Genomic DNA, 22,262 nt, shown 5'->3' with positions numbered 1-22,262 from the left:
CAAACTTACCCCGAGCGATTTCATTATCTAGTCATTATTTATGCAGAATGTGCAAGTTTTGAAGATCGCAAACCATTCTGAAAGTAACAGCAAAAGTATAATACACAGGGATGGCCGAACTCGCCTGCGTCTGTCTCGGTAGATGCGCACCCCATTGACACTAGGGCTGTGTTCCGCTTCGCTTCAGATCGGAGAAGCGATAGTGAGGTGGCCTGATTCGCCTCTGACAAAGGCGGAGACGGATCGGGTCGGGGGGAGCTGCGGATCGAGACAAAGTGGATCGAGACCAAGCGGATCCTTCGCCTTGATCCGGAGCTCCGAAAAAAAGGTAAGTGGGGGCTTACTTGGTGCTGCCGCAGTCCGTGCGGTGACGTCGGCAGAGCCCGGTAAGGGGCAGGGGGGAGGGCAGCTTACCTGGCTCCATCGCAGTCCGGCGGCAGCTTCAACTGAGGCCGAGGTTTCAAACCGGAAGACCAGGCCGCGACTGCGGCCTGGTCTTCCGGTTTGAGTCCACGGCCTCAGCTGAAGCTGCCGCCAGACCACAACGGAGGCAGGTAAGTTGTGAGGGGGTAGGGGGGGGCTTACCTGGCACAGCTGCGGAGCTCCGATTCGGATCCGGAGCTCCACAGCAGAGCGGAGCAACCCATAGGCAGATTGATGCGGGGCGGAGTGGACCCGATCTGGAAGTTGCGGACCGGGATCTGGAGCGGATCGGGGTGTGTGTGTGTCTGTGCACAGCCCTAATTGCGACACCATCTTCCCCCATTCACTGGGCTGCACAATCTTTTTCTGAGGCTCAGTTTGGCCTGGGAAGTGCTCAGCAGCCACCCTCCATGCCAAAATGTTGGACAGTGTGGAAACGCCAACTGTCCTGCCATAGTCTGGAAGGATTCGAGGAAGACAGGGTGATGGGTCACTTCCCTGCTATGCAAACAAACTAGCCGAATCCAGAGTTCAATTTTTGTTAACCTGAGGATTGATTGATTAATGGATGGATTGATGACATTTCTATACTACTCAATGGCCCAAGCTGTCTGGGCAGTTTGCAACAATTAAACAACAAAAACAAATAACATGATGAAACATATTTTTTTTAAAAAAAAAGTTTAAAAGTTTAAAACCTTGACCCAATTAAAACAACTAGCAGCAGTGCAAAGATTTAAGATATAGAGACAGATTCAAAGCAGAAACTGAAAGAATAAAAGGCCTGGCAAAATAAAGTCTTCACCAGTAGGGTGACCATATGAAAAGGAGAACCGGGCTCCTGTATCTTTAACAGTTGTATTGAAAAGGGAATTTCAGCAGGTGCCATTTGTATATATGGGGAACCTGGTGAAATTCCCTCTTCATCACAACCATTAAAGCTGCAGGTGCCCTGCCCTCTTTTAAATCTGTTCACAGTATAGCTGCAGTACAGCTCCTGCAGCTTTAACTGTTGTGATGAAGAGGGAATTTCACCAAGTGCTGCATGCATACAAATGACACCTGCTGAAATTCCCTTTTCTATGCAACTGTTAAAGATACAGGAGCCCTGTCCTCCTTTTCATAGGGTCACCCTATTCACCAGGCACCAAAAAAAGACCACAACGAAGGTGCCAGGTGGATTTCTCTGGGGAGCGTGTTCCACAACGGCTATGTGACAACATAGCAAAGGCCCTCTTCTTACTAGCGACCTACCTCAAGTCCTTTGGAGGGGGCTCCCAGAGAAGGGCTGCTGAAGCTGATCTTGGGGTCTGGGCAGGTGTATATGGGAGGAGATGGTCTTTCAGGCTACCTGCCCCCCAAGCCATTTAGGGCTTTGAATGTTAATGTCAGCACATTGAATTGAGCCCAGACATGGACAGGAAGCCAGTACAGATGGAAAACTATTGCCACAATATGATCACAATATGATCACACAGAGGAGGGCCAGGATCTCTTCTTGATCCTCCCAGAGTGCAGGACACGGAATAACGGGCTCAAGTTAAAGGAAGCCAGATTCCAGCTAGACATCAGGAAAAACTTCCCGACTGTTAGAGCAGTACGACAATGGAACCAGTTGCCTGGTAAGGTTGTGGGCTCTCCCACACTAGAGGCCTTCAAGAGGCAGCTGGACAACCATCTGTCAGGGATGCTTTAGGGTGGATTCCTGCATTGAGCAGGGGGTTGGACTTGATGGCCTTGTAGGCCCCTTCCAACTCTGCTATTCTATGATTCTATGATTCTACGTCGCGGTGCCCTACTTTGGACCAGCTGTAATTTCCAGACCGTTTTCAAATGCAGCCTCATACATATCACACAGTGTAGTAACCCAGGTGAGACCTCACCAGAGCATGATTAACTGCCCCTAGTTGTTTAATGGAACTCGCTGGGCTGAAAAAATAGAATTGAGTCGAATACAATCTTGAGCCTTTCTCTGAGCTGGCACCACTAATAAGCTAGAAGCAAGTAGAGCGTCTGGAGCCAACCTCCTCTTTCCTCATCTCCCCCCTCCCACATCTTCAATTTCGCCAGTGAAATAGGGCAAGCCATTCTCCATTAAGTCCTATGTCAACTCCACGGAGCCATCGTGTTGAGCTAAATCAGAAGTGACACCACTCAGACTGGTCTCACAGACATGCCAGGCTCGGCTTGTAGGTGTTACCTGCTGCGGAATGAAACGGCCCACATGATCCGAGGTGTAACGGCCTGGCTCTTATCTACCACACCTAAGCAGGAGTGAGGTCAATGCCAACGGCCGGCTTTTATAGGCCCTTCGGCAAGGCTGCCTCAATGGCCTCCCTCCCTCAGTGAATCTGACTCCTTGGCACCATTTAGAGTTGTGCAACCCCCGGCACGTGGCCCACCACGGGGAAATCTGGGCCCCAATTTTCTGAAGTGGCTGTCTGGCATTATAATGGGAACAACAAGCTAATGGCATTAATTACGGCCGTAAATGGTATATTTTATGCCATTTGCAGCCGTAAAGCACTTACGTCTACATAAATCGCAGCCGTACACAGCTTTACTGCCAAAAATGGCATAAAACACACAAAGGCATCCATAAAGGGCCATTTCCACAACATGACAACATTTTAATACTGCATTGGTTTTATATGCTCTTTTAACTAGCTTTATGTATTATATGACATTTAATGCTGTTCCCCACCTCGATCCAGAGGGAGAGGCGGGTAATAAATACTATTATTATTATTATTATTATTATTATTATTATTATTATTATTATTGGGAAATGGCCCTTTACAGGTGCCATTTTGTGCAGCATTAGAACATAAGAAGAGCCCTACTGGATCAGGCCAAGGGTCCATCTAGTCCAGCACTCTGTTCACATAGTGGCCAATCAGCCATTGGCCAGGGATGAACCAGCAGGACATGGTGCAACAGCACCATCCCACCCATGTTCCCCAGCAACTGGTGCACACAGCTTACTGCCTCCAATACTGGAGATAGCATACAACCATCAGGGCTAGTAGCCATTAAGAACATATGAAGTGCCATGATGGATCAGACCCAGGGTCCATCTAGTCCAGCACTCTGTTCACACAGTGGCTAACCAGCCATCGGCCAGGGATGAACAAGCAGACATGGTGCAACAGCACCCTCCCACCCACGTTCCCCAGCAACTGGTGCACCCAGGCTTACTGCCTCAAATACTGGAGATAGCACACAACCATCAGGGCTAGTAGCCACTGATAGCCTTCGCCTTCAGGAATTTAGCCAACCCCCTTTTAAAGCCATCCAGATTGGTGGCCATCACTACATCTGCATTAGATATACAAAAATCTAGTGCCACCATCTTGCATTAAAAAGGCGGCTGATAGGAAGGAGTGAGCAGCTGCAGGGCCCTCCCCCACCACTCCACAAGCCCTCCAGGGGATCATGCTGGTGGTCAGCAGTGACAGCTCCTCAAGCACCCACTCAGTGGAGACCCGTGTGAGTCCATCCATCCCTACAGGCAGGTGAACAAGTAACCTGAAGTGGTGAAGAGGAAGAGCAAGTTCAGAGTTCTGCTGCATTGTCTTCCCTGAGCAGGTGAATGGAGAAGGTAGACCCACAATATTCCTTCACTGGGCCAATTCACAGTCCTGCTGTTTATTTCTGTTGACCAGCTCCTATCTGGTTTGCCAGCTCTCATACTCACATTGATGTGTTCTTTCCCACCATACTTTGCTCGGATCTGAGGGTTCTGGATGAGGTCCAGGTTAGTGCCCCACACTGTAATGGGCGTATTTCCACTGATGGGCAGATAAAAGAAAAGCAAAATCAACAGAAATATTTCAATATAATCCTCTGGATGTTTACTAATGGATAGCAACCACAAAGTTAGAGAGGAAATGTCCACAGAGATCGAAATTTCCCATCACTGGTTTTGTATACTCCTCTTTTTAGTGTCCGATTTATGCCAATTCAGCAGCTCCAAACTGCTGAAGCATCCTGCTACTTGCTGATGGCACTTGAGCTGTGGGTATGTAGATCAATAAGCCTGAGAAAGCATGCCTGTTATTTCCGTAGGTTTATAGGCAACCCGCTGGAAGAATTTCATTCTTTTAATTTCCATTTCCCAATCATGAAATGGCAATTTCTGCAGAAAACATGGTAGTCAATTTGAATGTTGGCAAGATTTAGCTACATGTCAGTTCATTTAACACAATGGTCATGTCTACACCATGCCTTATCCCAGGGGCTGTCCCGGGATCATCCCTGTGCGTCCACATGACACTCAGGGCATCCTGGGGACAGGGAGGGATGATCCCTCCATTTCCCTGGGATAACAGGGATGGCTTTTAGCCTGATTTTCCCCACGGTCTCAGGATCATCCCGAGACTGTGGGAGGTGTGGACGGCCATCCAGGTTTTGTCCCTGCTCCTCGCAAGTAAACGTGAGGAGACAGGAACTGGCATGGGGCACGGAGCTCTTCAGATGCTCCATACCCATCAGGGATGGGAGTTGGGAGTGCAATTATTTTTATAAAAAACTTACTTTTGCTTTGGAGCACTCGTGCGCTCACCTTCAGTTAAAAAAAAAATGGCGGATGCAACATCCCTTGTTCCTCCCAGGATGTCACATGTGCCGTCTGTCCAAAGGGGAGGATCTCGCGAGCAGAAAACCGTGACATCATCCCCTCAGCCTCCCAGAACGCCAGGAGGTGTAGACATGCCCAATGTTTCTTTTTTGCTCTACGGCCCTGATTTGATTTGCATATCCATGTTTCACTCACAGGTACACTGCATCATAGGTTCTCGAATTTGAACACTGCATAAACAGGCAGTAATCCTTGAGAGCATGAATTTTGCTTGCAGCTGTGCTGCTTCGAGGGCGAAACTATCATTGGAATGAACATGGTTCAGCGCAAAAACTCTGAAACATCGTCATAATGAAGGCAACGTAAGTATATGTTAATGCTGCAATGTAGGCAATTTAATTTCTGTTCTCGAATCCTGTGAACATGTCTGGTTTGCAACCCCCCAAAGGAGTAGTACTTTCTTTTTTAAAGGAATGTTTGCAAATTCCTGAATTTCCAATCACATTTGATAAATGCATTTTAAAACATACACAAAAAAACCCCCTGTGCATTTACACACACACACATTTTCATGCTCTAGTAGGGTGACCATGTGGAAAGAAGGACAGGGCTCCTGTATCTCTAACAGTTGTATTGAAAAGGGGATTTCAGCAGGTGTCATTTGTACACATGCAGCCCCTGGTGAAATTCCTTTTTCATCTCAATAGCTAAAACTGCAGGAGCCCTGCCTAGAGTGACCAGATACGAAAGAGGGCAGGGCTCCTTCAGCTTGAACTGTTGTGATAAAGAAGAGATTTCACCAGGTGATGTATGTGTACAAATGACACCTGCTGAAATCCCCTTTTCTACACAACTGTTAAAGATACAGGAGCCCTGATCTCCTTTCCATATGGTCACGCTAGCTGTAGTCAAGTGGGGAAGTGCACACTTTTGGGGAAAAAATACAAAAAAATGTGCAGTTTCTTCATTACAAATATGTTCTTTTGCTGTTTCAATGAGAAATCCACCCCCAAAAAACCAAATACAAAAAACAGCTCAACAATGAAAACAGGAGCAAAACAAAACAAGCTTCAAAGTGATTTTCGGAGAATTTAGTTAAGCTCAAAAATCACTGCTTCTCCCATCCCTAGTTAATGCTTGTCTATAGAAGTGTAAGCCAACAGCAACAACAAATATTATTGCAGTCAATAGACCATTCCAGCACGCCAAAAGTTACGTACAAAAGGACTGAGCACACAAGTAGGCTAAAACTTTTTTGTTCAAGCAGGCCTTTGGAGAATAATCCAGCCCTCCACCTATGTTAATGTCTTATAATTTTGTTGTGTATTTTTAATTTTTTATGGTTTTGTTTCCCTCCCCCCCCAATGTATATTTTAAACTTTGTAAGGCCGCCTTGAGGCCCAGCATTGGGCAAAAGGCGGGATACAAATACTACTACTACTACTACTACTACTACTACTACTACTAGTCATGGAGGATCTACTGTTATACTGTTAGTTTATGCTGTTAGTTTTACCCTACCCAGTGCCTGTTTACCCTACCCTGTGCCTGTTTGCATTCTCTTCCCCTCCTTATTGTTTTATTATGATTTTATTAGAATGTAAGCCTATGCGGCAGGGTCTTGCTATTTACTGTTTTACTCTGTACAGCACCATGTACATTGATGGTGCTATATATATAAATTAATAATAATAATAATCTAATAGAAATGGCCAAGTTCAAAAATTTGGCCACTTGCTCTGTGATTGACTTGTCTGAGTTCTGAAGTAATAAGGGCATTAGGAATTCAGTAGGGTGACCAGGAAAAGATTGTAAAATGGGGTTCGGAAGACCATTCCTAGCCCCTTGATAAAATCTACAGAACAGTAACACATGTGTAGGGTGACCATATGAAAAGGAAGACAGGGCTCCTGTATCTTTAACAGTTGTATTGAAAAGAGAATTTCAGCAGGTGTCATTGGTATGCAAGCAGCACCTGGTGAAATTCCCTCTTCATCACAACAGTTAAAGCTGCAGGAGTTATAGTAGAGTGACCAGATACAAAAGAGGGCAGGGCTCCTGCAGCTTTAACTGTTGTGATGAAGAGGGAATTTCACCAGGTTCTCCATCTATACCAATGACACCTGCTGAAATTCCCTTTTCAATACAAAGATACAGGAGCTAGGGTGACCATATGAAAAGGAGGACAGGGCTCCTGTATCTTTAACAGTTGTATTGAAAAGAGAATTTCAGCAGGTGTCATTGGTATGCAAGCAGCACCTGGTGAAATTCCCTCTTCATCACAACAGTTAAAGCTGCAGGAGTTATAGTAGAGTGACCAGATACAAAAGAGGGCAGGGCTCCTGCAGCTTTAACTGGTGTGATGAAGAGGGAATTTCACCAGGTTCTCCATCTATACCAATGACACCTGCTGAAATTCCCTTTTCAATACAAAGATACAGGAGCTAGGGTGACCATATGAAAAGGAGGACAGGGCTCCTGTATCTTTAACAGTAATGTAGAAAAGGGAATTTCAGCAGGTATCAATTGAAGAGGGTGAAATTCCCTCTTCATCACAACAGTTAAAGCTACACTAGCTATAGTAGAGTGGCCAGATACAAAAGAGGGCAGGGCTTCTGCAGCTTTAACTGTTGTGATGAAGAGGGAATTTCACCCTCTTCAATTGACACTGGCTGAAATTCCCTTTTCTACATTACTGTTAAAGATACAGGAGCACTGTCCTCCTTTTCATATGGTCACCCTACAGGAGCCCTGTCCTCCTTTTCATAGGGTCACCCTACACATGTGATATGGTCAGCCATATGCAGATCTGTCACTAGCACTACACAATAACACATGTTGCTGGTGCTACTAGCAGTAGTAGTGCCAGATGAAGAGCGCAGTCCTATGCATGTCCTACAACTGCTCACGGCTGCCTGGGGAATGCTGGAAGTTGTAGGCCTTTTTCCCCCTGCCTAAACATGTGTCCTAAATGAAGTTGTTTCATTTCCATTCTGGCGCCCACCGAACGGAAAGTCCAGCCGTCACATCTCCTGATCCCAAAGGCGTTCATGTTTAATTAATCTTAACCTTTTAAATCCCATGAAATAATTAAAGCCACTAATTGATTTACAAAAAAGCACCTGCAGAAAGAGGATTGGATTGGATCGGGTGTTGAAGGGGGAGGGAGCAGGCAGCAGCAGGTAAATTGGCCCACCATGTTTTTCACCCCCTCAGGCATCCCAATTACTTCCGTTTCACCGTGGCACTTTCAACCAACGCTGTATGGAGGGGCGAGGGGGAGCTGCACTTCTCATTTTTAAAGTCTCTTAAAAGGAACGCATGAACATTTAATGACCAATTTCTCTCTTCACTGGGCCAGGCTCGGCGCAATTTACATATCTTTCTGTGGCTTCCACACCCAAGGGAGCATGAGGCCTGCATGATATCTGAGCCCCAGTTGCACCACACATTTTTCCTCCATTAACAACCGATGTAAAACCATTCCCAGGGCGGTATCAATATTATTATTATTAATAATAACATCCTTCTACTCGACAGCCAGGGAATATATATCCCCCTCCTAATACTCTGAAAGCTTGTTTAAAGACATCTTTGATACAGGCTTTCCCAAATAAGTTAAGTCAGGAGAAGGATAACAACTGGGGACCCCTAGGCCCTGGGGTCATAGCTGTCCCTCCAGGGGTCCACAGATGGCTGCAGTGTACCACTAGCATCCACTGCCTTTCCCCAACCACCACATGTCAGGGTGAGGTGGGGGTTCCCAGCTTTTGTGCAGTTTTAAAGCCCTACATAGTTTGGGTCCAAGTTACCTGCGGGATCGCCTTCTCCCGGACAATCCGCCCCGCACACTCAGGTCCTCTGGGAAGAATTTACTCCAGTCAGCAAAAACTAGGCTAACAACCATTACCCAGAGGACCTTCTCTTTTGCCGTTCCCAGACTGTGGAGTGGCCCGCCGGGAGAGATTCGTCAACTTAACAGTCTTCCGGAATTTAAGAAAGCCATAAAGACTGATCTCTTCCGGCAGGCCTACCCAGTTGAATTTTAAGGCCTTAGCTAGACCTAAGGGTTATCCCAGGATCGTCCCGGGGTCATCCCTGTTCATGCAATTGACACACAGGGGATCCCGGGAGCAGGCAGGGATAACCCTGGGATGATCCTGGGATAAACCTTAGGTCTAGCTAAGGCCAACGATGCCTTTTAATAATGTGGTGCTTTCTAATTGGTTTTATATGGTTTTAATCAATTATGTGTATTTCATGGTGTCTTGCATTGGTGTACCCCGCCTCAATCCAGAGGGAGAGGCGGGTAAGAATTATTATTATTATTATTATTATTATTATTATTATTATTATTATTATTATTATTCCACCAGTTTTAAAATCTCTTCACTGGCTGCCAATTAGTTTCCGAGCGAAGTATAAAGTGTTGGTTATTACCTTTAAAGCCTTACATGGTTTGGGTCCAGGCTACCTGCGGGATCGCCTTCTCCTGTACAATCCACCCCACACACTCAAGTCCTCTGGGAAAAATGTACTTCAGCTAAGAAAAACTAGATTAACAACTGTTACCCAGAGGACCTTAGAATCATAGAATAATAGAATAGCAGAGTTGGAAGGGGCCTACAAGGCCATCGAGTCCAACCCCCTGCTCAATGCAGGAATCCACCCTAAAGCATCCCTGACAGATGGTTGTCCAGCTGCCTCTTGAAGGCCTCTAGTGTGGGAGAGGCCACAACCTCCCTAGGTAACTGATTCCATCGTCGTACTGCTCTAACAGTCAGGAAGTTTTTCCTGATGTCCAGCTGGAATCTGGCTTCCTTTAACTTGAGCCCGTTATTCCGTGTCCTGCATTCTAGGAGGATCGAGAAGAGATCCTGGCCCTCCTCTGTGTGACAACCTTTTAAGTATTTGAAGAGTGCTATCATGTCTCCCCTCCATCTTCTCTTCTCCAGGCTAAACATGCCCACTTCTTTCAGTCTCTCTTCATAGGGCTTTGTTTCCAGACCCCTGATCATCCTGGTTGCCCTCCTCTGAACACGCTCCAGCTTGTCTGCGTCCTTCTTGAATTGTGGAGCCCAGAACTGGACGCAATACTCTAGATGAGGCCTAACCAGGGCCAAGTAGAGAGGAACCAGTACCTCACGTGATTTGGAAGCTATACTTCTATTAATGCAGCCCCAAATAGCATTTGCCTTTCTTGCAGCCATATCGCACTGTTGGCTCATATTCAGCTTGCGATCTACAACAATTCCAAGATCCTTCTCGTTTGTAGTATTGCTGAGCCAAGTATCCCCCATCTTGTAACTGTGCATTAGGTTTCTATTTCCTTCTCTTCTGCTGCTCCCAGACTGTGGAATGGCCTGCTGGAGGAGACTCATCAACTTAACAGTCTACTAGCATTCAAGAAAGCTATAAAGACTGATCTCTTACGGCAGGCCTATCCAGTGGAATTTTGAGATGTTTTTAGAATATTTTTTAGGATGTTTTAACAGTGTATATTCCATTTTAATTGAGTTTTATGTATTTTACTGTTTACTGTTGTTCCCTGCTTCGATCAAAATGGAGAGGCAGGTAAGAATTATTATTATTATTATTATTATTATTATTATTATTATTCATCCTAATAGGTGCCTCTTCTAAGGCTTAGTGGCTAGCAGTAAGAGCTATAGGCTACAATATCCTGGTATTTTTTTAATTTAAAAAATATTTTTGGCCCCTCCCACCACTGAATGCAGCCCCCAAGACCTTCTCTGAAAATGCCACCAGCTGAAGGCAGTTTCCCACCCCAGAGGAAAAAACATTCTCGAGCCTCAAGTCGGGAGGTCCCGGGAGTCTGAGAGGGGTGGAGTCTGGCAGAAACCCTCCTCCCTGCTCAGTCTCCTGTACCCCAATTGCTGAGCTGTTGTGGACTTACCAGACCTGTTCGCTGAGTGCCACTGCCCCCCCACAGATCCCCACCTCCAAAATTCATGGTGGCAGCAAAATAAGGATCAGACTACCACTACAGAGTGGTTAGTAGGTCAAATTTATCTTGTTCCCAAGTTAAATTTGCCCTTCTTACAGGCCCCAGTTAAAAAAAGTCAAATTTAACGAGATCAAGCAAAATTTGACCATGTTATTGGTCCACAGTGGTTTGCCACCGAAATTTGGTGAAAGCCTACTTTTTTTAAAAAAAAACCTATTTACTTTTCGCCTTTGGCACCTTGGGGAATTCTAAGGGTTCCTGGTAGCAGGCATATGGCTGGGGTTTGGGCAAATATGGCTCCCAGATCCCCAAAAGTTGCTCACCCCAATCTAGGTCCAATGATTATTTGGAAGGAATTTGATAACTGCTCTCCACACTGAGTTGCCCCACTGCTGAGGTCCCCTTCCAAAGACCATCCTTACCTGACAATGCTCCATTCTGGCTCAATCCTCAAGATGGTTGGGTCTTCCATGTATTTAAACTTTATCTCTTTGTGGGACTTGGCCTTCTCCAGTTCTTTATGTAACGTGGCCTTGTCCACCTTTACAGACACATCCACCACGTTCCTCTCCAAACCATTCCTGGAAGCTGTAGTATTGCAGACAATGTATTCTGCAGTTCTCCTGTCAAGGAAATTAAGCAAGATATACTGAGCCAAGCAAGTTGGTACAAAGACAGGGTCTTCTGCTATATTTTAGCTAATGGAAACAAATACGGCTGGGGTGGGATTTGAGCATGGAGCTCTTTTCTTTAAATTTCAAAATTTAATGTTAAGCATCTCAATTTGCAGTTGTCTGAAATGAACAAACTGTAGGGGTTGGAGAGCCTCCTAAGCCTTCGGCATGAGCCTCCTAAGCCCTCGGCATGAGCCTCCTAAGCCCTCGGCATGAGCCTCCTATGCCCTCGGCATGAGCCTCCTAAGCCCTCAGCATGAGCCTCCTAAGCCTTTGGCAAAGTGCAGTTTCCATGGCCCCCAGAAAGTGGGCAATTCCCCAGCCATGCCATTAGTGGCCCTGGAAAGAGCATTTTGCCATCCTGCTCCCCCCCCCATGCCAATTGGGGCCTTAAAGGCCCTCTCAACCCAAGGTAGCCTTGCATTAAGAGGGCCTTTAAGGCCCCGATTGACATGGGGGGATGGACGGCAAAGCACACATTCAGGAGGCCCTGCCATTAGATTAGAGGGGGAGAGTACATAATCTTTCTCCATCCCCCCACTGATGGGGACTTTAAGGGTCTTTAAGCCCCCATCAGTGGGGGGCGGGGAGAGAAACATGCAATTTCCCCAAGACTGAGGAAATTGTGTATTTTCTCCCTCCACTCTAATGGCTGGGGAAATTGCATATTTTCCCTTGCTGTATTAATGCCAGCTGCCATTAACTCAGTGGGGGAAAAGGGGAAAAGGATGTCCATGGCCCAGAAGTCATGACGGACCTGTGCCCAAGTGCTCTAAAAGGCTTGAAAGCACTCTGCCGAGGGCCCCTCCTAGCATCACGTGGGTCCGCCTGGGCCCATGAGAACCGGATGTGGGGCGTCCGCTGCCCTTGCCAGCCCAGGTGGATTTTTGCAACAATTCTAACAAACTTACATGATTTTTTCTCTCTCTGTGAAGCCCTTCACACTTGCAAACTTTGCTTCCTTTGAAGTGTTGCAGCATAGTCTCCTATCCAAGTGGCTTCACCCAGATGAAATTACTCTTTTGTGGCTAAATGGAGGCTAAGCTACACTTTCCTTTATTCATACTCAAGTCACTTTTCTTTTGAAAGAAAAGCATTTTCCTGGGAGCCTGATCTGAAACATGTACCAGTTCTGGATAGGGACCTTTCACAAGTTTCCCACCCAAAATGTTCCTTGATGGCTGCAACATGGCAAACAACACTTTGGGGATCAAGTAGCAGCCAAGGGAGATTTCTGGTGGGAAGCTGGTGTGGGGCCCCAATCCAGCGCAGGGATATATTTTGAATCAGTTGCCTGCTTGGCTGCTTTTCTTTCAAAAGAAAAGAGGCCAGCTTAGCCACACATTTTTTTAAAGTATGATTAAAGAAAAGTGTGATTGGGCCAACTACATCTATGGTTGTTGTTTTGATGACAAACTGATATCACAGTTCTCAACATTTAGCATACGAAGGAATCTCAGACAGCCAAATCAGGCGGGCAAAGGAAATATGTGCCAAGATGCCCATCCAAAATAGCAATGATTCATCACCGGGGTTGTCCCTGTGGTATTTGATCTCGTTGGGATGTACCAGTGAAAAATGCAGGGTTCCTGCCCAAAGGACACAGAGACGTTGCTGCCAGCGTTTAGATTTTTGCCCGTGATGGTGACCTGTGTTCCGCCTGAGACGGGACCTTGCTTCGGATTGAGGTCAGAAAGGGTCAGAATCTAGAAAAGATTTTTAAAAAGAAGAAGAAAAGGACACAACTTGAATGGAATGAGCAGAAAGCACCACAACACATCTGAAAGGGCTACAGCAATGTCTGGGTGTAGAGATAATGAGACGATACTAACTCCAGAGGTGAAAGGTCTAGGCTGTAGTTACTCTTTATAGCTGGAAATCACTTTGAAGAACATTGGAATCTGAGGAATGGCTTATTGTGCAATCCTGTTCATGTCCACTCAAATCTAAGTCACATTGCGTTTAATGGGCTTACTCCCAGGTAAGCCCATGGCTATAGAATTCAGCCTTAATTGTGCATTGTTCTGAATTATATACTGCTAGGGATGTGCAAGCATTCTGTATTTATTCAGAACTGTGTGAGTGTGATCCCTCTGAAGCTATGAATGTGAACTTGAACATGTGTCCACCGGAAATATTCACAAATGGTCGAACGCGTGCTCACCTTCACATTTGGAGCTTCCAATGGGCTATGTTTTGTGGACAAAAACACAATTCTCATACATGCCTAGTGATATATATTCAATTCAGATGGCCACTTTCTGATTCCCAGTTTGATTTGCAGGCATTTCCTTCGTAGACTGATGCAAACCCAAATTAGGAAATTTGCACAAGTTTGGGAAAACTTGCACACATCTCCTGTTTGATCCCTGCTCCATTTGCACAAGCTTCCTGTTTGTATAGAGCGAGCAGCAATCGCACGGGTGAATTGGAATTAAGCACAAGACAAAGTCTGGAGATTCTGGTGATCTTGAACATCACTGGTTTGCCCACCACTATACAGAATCGAAGAATCATAGAATTATAGAATAGCAGAGTTGGAAGGGGCCTACAAGGCCATCGAGTCCAACCCCCCTGCTCAATGCAGGAATCCACCCTAAAGCATCCCTGACAGATGGTTGTCCAGCTGCCTCTCGAAGGCCTCTTGTGTGGGAGAGGCCACAACCTCCCTAGGTAACTGGTTCCATTGTCGTACTGCTCTAAGAGTCAGGAAGTTTTTCCTAATGTCCAGCTGGAATCTGGCTTCCTTTAACTTGAGCCCGTTATTCCGTGTCCTGCACTCTGGGAGGATCGAGAAGAGATCTTGGCCATCCTCTGTGTGACAACCTTTCAAGTATTTGAAGAGTGCTCTCGTGTCTCCCCTCCATCTTCTCTTCTCCAGGCTAAACATGCCCAGTCCTTTCAGTCTCTCTTCATAGGGCTTTGTTTCCAGACCCCTGATCATCCTGGTTGCCCTCCTCTGAACACGCTCCAGCTTGTCTGCATATATCACACACTTCCACATGCATCAGGCCCATCTTCTCACATCACAGAAGGGGTCCTACCCCTTAGTATCACCTGGCTCATGTGGTGTCATGGGAGACAGTCCAGTCCTTGGAACCAAACGGCTCCTCACTGAGAGTCATTGCTGTGAACAGTGTCTTTGTCTGGCACCAGGCATTTATCTCCCTTGCTCTTTTTGTTGTTTTTAATCTGGTCTAGTATCTTACTGTGAATTTTTATAGCTGTTTTAAATTGTGTGGGATTTTTTATATAAAAATGCATGTTAATTATTTTATGTTATCTTTGTATTATCTTGTATTTTTGTCTAAGGATAGTGTAAAGCCTAATCTACACCAAGCAGGATATTGCACTATGAAAGTGGTGTGTAAAAGGCAGGAGCCACACTACTGCTTTATAGCGGCATAGGCCCATTGACATATACCATAGACCGCTTTCATACCGCTGTATCCTGCTTGGTGTGGCTCCTGCCTTTTATATACCACTTTCATACTGCTTTCATAGTGCAATATCCTGGTTGGTGTAGAATAAGCCTGAGTGTCCAACTGGGGCCTTTGCTAGACCTACCTGGGAATCCGTGCAGGAGGAGGGGCGAGCTCGCGATACAAGTAGCGCGGGCCATCGCTCCAATTCAGACGTCAGACACAACGGGCTGCAGGAAAGCCCCGTTGCATCTGCCATTTTTTTTAATTCTTAAAGAGCCGGGTGCTCAGGAGTGCACCAATGATGAAAGGTAAGGTTGTGTTTTTTTTTTTTTTTAAAAGAAATCATTTCCCTGCTCCTGCTCCCCCTGCCCCCGATCTCCCTGCCCCCATTCTCCCCCCTGGATTTCCCCACCCCCAATCTCCCCCTGGCTCCGATCTCCCCATTCCCAATCTCCCCATGGCACAGATCTCCCCCCTGATCTCCCCACCCCCCAATCTCCCCCCGATCTCCCCCTGGCTCTGATCTCCCCCCTGCCCTGATGGGCCCAGTGCTCCTGCAGAGCGCTGTGCCCCGTCCGCCACTTTTCCTGGCTGGGAAAAGCGGCGGAACGGTCTACACGCTTACGGTGTCGGGCTCAGCCCGAGGCCGCGGGAAATACCGGGCTACAACTGGAGCCCATTACCCCAGGGCAAGGGAGGGTTGACCCCTGCCTGAGCCTGGGATCCCCTGTGTGTGATCTGGACACACAGGGGCGAGCCTGGGGTTCACCCCGGGCTAACTCATGGTCTAGCAAAGGTCTGGGTCTGGGAGTCTGCTGGACTCCTCCACAGCTGACCTCTAATGCCCTGCTTGGCAAGCCGTGCGAGCCCCCAGACCTTACCAAACCTGTCCCAAAGTGCCTGGCAGAGGCCAACCCCTTCAGTGAGTCAGCCTTTTGCATACAAATGCGAAGTCGTGTTTGTCTGTAAATCAAAACTTCTGCAAGGGGTAGCTGTAAAGCAGACATTTACGCCACATTACAGGCGAAAATGGCTGGAACCCTGAATAAGAAGTCTCCATAGTGCAACATGGAGGTCCGCTTGGCACCTATATTATATGCTTTTAGATGCCAGGTGAAGGCCTTTTTATTCTCCCAGCATTTTGACAGTCTGTAAATAAATTTTAACTTGGTGTTTTAAATTTGTAATTTTGCATTGCTGCTGTTTTTACCTGGTTGAGCTTTTATGCCCAGGAAGTGAGGCAGGTGGCTACTAGGAGGAGGGCTTTCTCCGCTGTGGCACCCCGGTTGTGGAACGAGCTCCCCAGAGAGGTCCGCCTGGCGCCTACACTGTACTGCTTTCGTCGCCAGCTGAAGACCTTTTTATTCACTCAGTATTTTAACACTTAATTTTAACTTAAATTTAAATTTTACTGTTTTAACTCTGTATTTTAATCTTATATCAACTTTGCTGTGTGGTTTTATCCTGGTTGCGCTTTTTATATTGTATTTCATAATTGTGTTTTAACCTGTTGGGTGTTTTACTGTGGTTTTAATTTTTGTGAACCGCCCAGAGAGCTTCGGCTATTGGGCGGTATAAAAATGTAATAAATAAATAAATAAATAATAAATATTGTATTTTATATTATGGTTTTATACTGTTGTTTTACACTTTGAATGTTTTTAATTTTTGTGAACCGCCCAGAGAGCTCCGGCTATTGGGCGGTATAGAAATGCAATAAATAAATAAATAAACATTTTGAAGCAGATCCTGTTTGTTTCTTCCTCCTGGTCAACTTTGTTTTCTCTTTGCAGCACTGCAGTACTATTGCTGGTCTTGCCTCCCCCATTAAAAGTGTTCACGTTGGGGATCGATGTTCACAATCGTAAATATTTAAGTTTCTCCCCAAACTTGAAATACCACAGATATTTGTGGCATTCCCATTGGCAAGCATTCCGTTTCTTCACTAAGCTGTGATTTAGCCTAGTTCCAATTAAGTCCTAAGTCGACATACACATACAAGTAAATGGAAAACACTTCTAATTGCCATTGACTAATAAAACCTACCTTGCGTCTGTGTTGCCGAGAAAGGCTGGGTAGAAAATGTATTATCAATATAATATTCCTCATTTCCCTTAAACAAATCAAGATTAAAACACACGTCGTATTTAAGAGGGTACATACAATCCTGACACCAAAGCATGCTGAGGGATCACCCCCTTTTCAGGGAGAAATCTAAAGTTGCAGTTTCTTCATTCATTAGCATTTTAATAGAAAAACTTTCCGCTTGGTCCCAAGTGAAAAGCCACCATCTGCATTTAAATGAAGGACTCCCGCCCCCATCCACTTCTCCCCATCTTCCATTCCACTTTTAAGAATGATGGCATAAAAGGTTTAAACTCTCCCGATGAATGAGCAAGTACAATGAACGGCTTGTGTTGTTGAACGTTGGAGATTATTCATGTCATTTTCTAAAACCACCCAATGCTTGTACTCATTTGCTCACTCGTTCATCCTCAGAGCATCAAAGTAGATGGTGGAAGCAATTCCCAAGGAGTAAAAGAGCCAGGAAACAATCTCCTTCCTTCCATCTATGCTGGCGGGGAGTGAGCCCCAGACCTACAGGATAATGCAAGCCCCAGTAATAGGGATGGACAAATTTGTCAACGTTGGTTTCTCAAACTTTGAAAATTTCTCAAGTTCAGATCACCCCAAACTTTGGTATTGTTTCCCTTTAAGTTTGCATGAACATCCAGAAGCATTTTTTTTTTTGAAGCACAAATACTTTGATTCAAGAGATCCTTTACAAAATTGGGAGAAATACGAATTTTGAAGGATAGTTGAGTTTAGGCTTAGTTGTTAGAAAGTGTGAAATTTGGTAAATTAGCATTAGGTAAATCAGCAAACTGATTAAGGAAGTTATCAAACTAAACAAATTTCTCCCCGATCCATAGCAATAAAGCCCAAAGCCTACTTCTCATGGGATATCTTTAAAGGCCCCAGCAGGCAGCCAAATTGAGTAGCTGCCCAATGCCATGAGTTTCAATTTTCCAGGCAGGAGGACAGGCATGGGTTCTGAGGAACAGGCTAGAATGAAGAAGCCAGAAGAACAAAGGTGGCCTGGAGGGTAGGCCAGAAGCCTGAAGAACGTGAATATTCGATGCAATGCATACCAAAGGACTCGAGAAGTATGCCAGTGGAGTAATAAGTAGTACTGTGGCCTTATGCAATAAGACCATAGAGATCAATCTGAGAGTCTTGATCCTGACATCATCTCCCAGTTACTCACATGATTGAACCATTTATCTATTTGCATGTACATCCCACCACAGTGCAAATGTTAAGGGTGGGTCAAAGTCAGAACATTGACCCTGTTCAGACGACATGCTAAACCTTGGTGGTTAAGCATTTTGATCTAAACTAGGGTGACCATATTTTGGAAACCAAAAAGGAGGACAACATGGCCGGCCCCCAAGGGGGCGTGTCCAGCACCAAGGGAGCGTGCCCACCCGAACATAGCCTAGGTCACATGTCTGATTTTACAGCACACATTTAAGACAAATCTGTTCTACATAACATCTTAATGTTAAAATCACTGAAATAAAGAACAAGTGAGAGATTCAATGACATTTTGATTTGCCTCTGCTGAGCTCCAGGTACCCGACTGCCCACCAAATCTGCAACAGGAAAAGTGCCCTGCTTGCCCAAGACTTCTTACCTAAAGACTGGAGATCCCCTTAATACCAAGGGCTGAAACTGCTCAATGTGCAACACCCCAAAGAGGAGGTTTGACAACCTGAGTTTGAAGAATATGGCTCCAGCAGTTTTAAAACACAATAATTTTAAAACTTTGAACGTTTTAAAAAATCCTAAAAGAACAATGGATGAACAGATCTGATTCAAACTTGGAATGGCTAAATCTCTCCTTAAGAGCTATCATGGTGCCAACTTTCTGCCCTTTATCTTTAAAAATGTCATTTTTAAAAAATAATTTTAAAACCTCAAACTTTAAAAAAAATCCTAAAACTCAATGGATGGACAGATCTGTTTCAAATTAGGCATACCTAAAGTCCTTGTTAAGACCAATCATGGTGCCAAGTTTCATCACTTTATCTTTAAAAATAACATTTTTTAAAAAAATTAAATCTTCAAATTTTGAAAAATTCCTAAAAATCAATGGATGAAAAGATCTGTTTCAAATTTGATATGGCTAAAGCTCTACCTAAAAGCTATCATGGTGCCAACTTTCAGCTCTTTATCTTTAAAAATGACAGTTTAAAAATAATTTTAAAACCTCAATTTTATAAAGAAAATCCTAAAAAATCAATGGATGAACAGATCTGTTTCAAATTTGGTGTGGCTAAAGCTCTACCTAAATCCTATCATGGTGCGAAGTTTCATCTCTTTATCTTTAAAAATGATGGAGTTATAAGCATTTTTGTTAAGTCCCATTAGAGCTGCTCTTTGGGAAATCCGGTTTTCCCCTCCCCCTCCCGGATTTGCCATCAAAACCCCGGACAAATCTGGGCAAATCCGGTTATATGGTCACCCTATCTAAACATGATGGCTTAGCATGTTATGTGAACCATGATCCTGGCTTAATCTACACCAAGCAGCATATAGCACTATGAAAGCAGTATGAAAGCAGCATATAGTATGTTTCGATGGGCCCCAACAGTTGTCAGTGCACTTGAATACTGCTGTAAATCAGTAGTGTGGCTCATGCCCCTTATATACTGCTTTCATAACCATTTTCATAGTGCTATAATAGCTAGACATAAGTTCGATCCTCCCAGAGTGCAAGACATGGAATAACGGACTCAAGTTAAAGAAAGCCAGATTCCAGCTGGACATCAGTAAAAACTTCCTGACTGTTAGAGCAGTACGACAATGGAATCAGTTACCTAGGGAGGTTGTGGGCTCTCCCACACTAGAGGCCTTCCAGAGGCAGCTGGACAACCATCTGTCAGGGATGCTTTAGGGTGGATTCCAGCATTGAGCAGGGGGTTGGACTCGATGGCCTTGTAGGCCCCTTCCAACTCTGCTATTCTATGATTCTATGATTCTAAGGTTTATCCCTGGATCGTCCAGGGGTCAAACCTGTTCATCTAGGTGACACACAGGGGATCCAGTACTCACGTAGGGGCGAACCCTGGATGATCCCAGGATAAACCTTAGGTCTAGCTGTGGCCTAGGCCATAGTGTGTCATGTGAATCATTCCTAACCCTGGCAATTTCATAACCAGGGTTTAAACGTGCTCACTAACCATTTGCTCGGTGATGAAATAATCATGTTTACTGTGATTTGAAAGCTTATCAACAAGTGCTTAGGGATCATTAAAGAGATTATATCACCAACTGAAGTACATGTGTCCTCTTGCTTACGTTCGAATCTTAATACAATAATATTTGAATACCGAGCACAAATATAGTTAAACCAATTAGGGTGACCAACTGTCAGGATTTCCCCGGATTTGTCCTGGTTTTTGTTCTTTCCATGGTGTCAGGGGGGATTTTCTATAATTTTCAATAATGTCCTGGAATGACACACCTTCCCCTTTAAGGCTGCCATTAGCATGGCAGGAGGGAGTGACATGCTTTCTTGAGGCACATCATTCCTCCACCCCAAGCTCCAATTGAGGTCTTAAAGGGGAAAGTGGGTCATTCGTGGACATTATAGAAAAGGCCCCAATTGGAGTGGATGGTGGTGGTGCAGAATGAAATCCTTTCCCCTCCTCCACTCCAATCGGGTTCTTTAAGGTGGCGGGGGAATAACGTACTTTCTGCAGGACTCAGAAAGCTGCTTCCCCACACACACACTAGGTGTCCTCTTTTTTGGTTTCCCAAATATGGTCACCCTAAAACCAATCAAACAGACTTTGAAAACTGTCACAGGATACAGTTGTAAGTGATCACTTTTAACAAGCAGTGGCTAACGTTTGAAACATAGTTCAGTTTTAACATGCAACTTCTAATATTTCAGTCATGTATACAGTTGCTTATATGCAAATCTTGATGTCAGATGCTTATATTCAAATCTTAATAAATGGTAACTCTAGATTGTGAACTCTGTTTCTGGTTAATCTTCATCAGTAGTGTGATATACACAACGAAAAAATATTTCTAACTGTACCATCTATATCTTTATATTTTCACTTTGAGCTTGTCATCACCAACGTTGTTGAATATCAGCCATTTATTAAGTCCTCTCCTGGTTATTAGATTCACTGTGAGGGTCCCTTTCTTTCTTTCTTTCTTTCTTTCTTTCTTTCTTTCTTTCTTTTTGTTTATTTATTTATTTATTTATTTATTTATTACATTTTTATACCGCCCAATAGCCGAAGCTCTCTGGGCGGTTCACAAAAATTAAAACCACAATTGTTCACTAACCATTTGCTGCTTAGCGTGTTGTCTGAACAGGCCAATTAAATCAAGTTCTTTTTTAAAAAAAAAAACAATGCCCACCACTCCAAATTAGGGATGTAGTATGAGTAGGGTGACCCTATGAAAAGGAGGACAGGGCTCCTGTATCTTTAATAGTTGCATAGAAAAGGGAATTTCAGCAGGTGTCATTTGTATATATGGGGAACCTGGAGAAATTCCCTCTTCATCACAACAGTTAAAGCTGCAGGAGCTACACTAGAGTCACTAGATTTAAAAGAGGGCAGGGCACCTGCATCTTTAACTGTTGTGATGAAGAGAAATTTCACCAGGCTCTCCATATATACAGATGACACCTGCTGAAATTTCCTTTTCAATACAACTGTTAAAGATACAGGAGCCCCGTCCTCCTTTTCATATGGTCACCCTAAGTATGAGGGTCCCCCCCCCCGACAGTGTGTTTTTGACCATTCATTTCTAGTTTGGCCAGAAGGCCTTAACTTTCCATAACGTTTCTATGCTTTAGAGCAGTCTTTCCCAATGTGGTGTGCTGCTAATGTTTTGGATCACAACTCTCATTAGCACCGGTCAGCCTAGCCAATACACAAGAATCCTGGGAGCGCACCAGATTGGAGAAGGCTGTCTTAAAATACTTCTTTTTGATGGGGGGAAATGTGTTGTTTTATATCCCATCACCAAATGGGGAAAGGGAAGCACTAAGACACCCCATAATGTCTAGAGATGGTTCCAGCTGATAAACCCCTCCCTCCCAGTACTAGGGTGACCCTATGAAAAGGAGGACCGGGCTCCTGTATCTTTAACAGTTGTATTGA

At 44.8% G+C, this 22,262-nt stretch overlaps 1 protein-coding gene across 4 annotated transcripts in view; it reads right to left on the bottom strand.

Annotated features, from left to right (window-relative positions):
* PLXNA4 (plexin A4) overlaps window positions 1–22,262 on the bottom strand; it is a 695,664-nt gene that overhangs the window by 82,966 nt on the left and 590,436 nt on the right. For all 4 annotated transcript variants that reach the window (XM_063134640.1, XM_063134643.1, XM_063134642.1 and 1 more), the window contains 3 exons: window positions 13,214–13,350; window positions 11,393–11,593; window positions 4,121–4,214 (listed from right to left, as the gene is read on the bottom strand). In XM_063134640.1, the coding sequence (XP_062990710.1) occupies window positions 4,121–4,214; window positions 11,393–11,593; window positions 13,214–13,350 (432 nt within the window). The remainder of the gene's footprint in view (window positions 1–4,120; window positions 4,215–11,392; window positions 11,594–13,213; window positions 13,351–22,262) is intronic.

Source organism: Elgaria multicarinata, chromosome 9, assembly GCF_023053635.1.
Source record: "Elgaria multicarinata webbii isolate HBS135686 ecotype San Diego chromosome 9, rElgMul1.1.pri, whole genome shotgun sequence".
In the NCBI taxonomy this organism is placed as follows: Eukaryota; Metazoa; Chordata; class Lepidosauria; order Squamata; family Anguidae; genus Elgaria; species Elgaria multicarinata.
The sequence above is the reverse complement of the archived record's forward strand: the minus strand, read 5'-3'. Positions and strand labels throughout refer to the sequence as shown.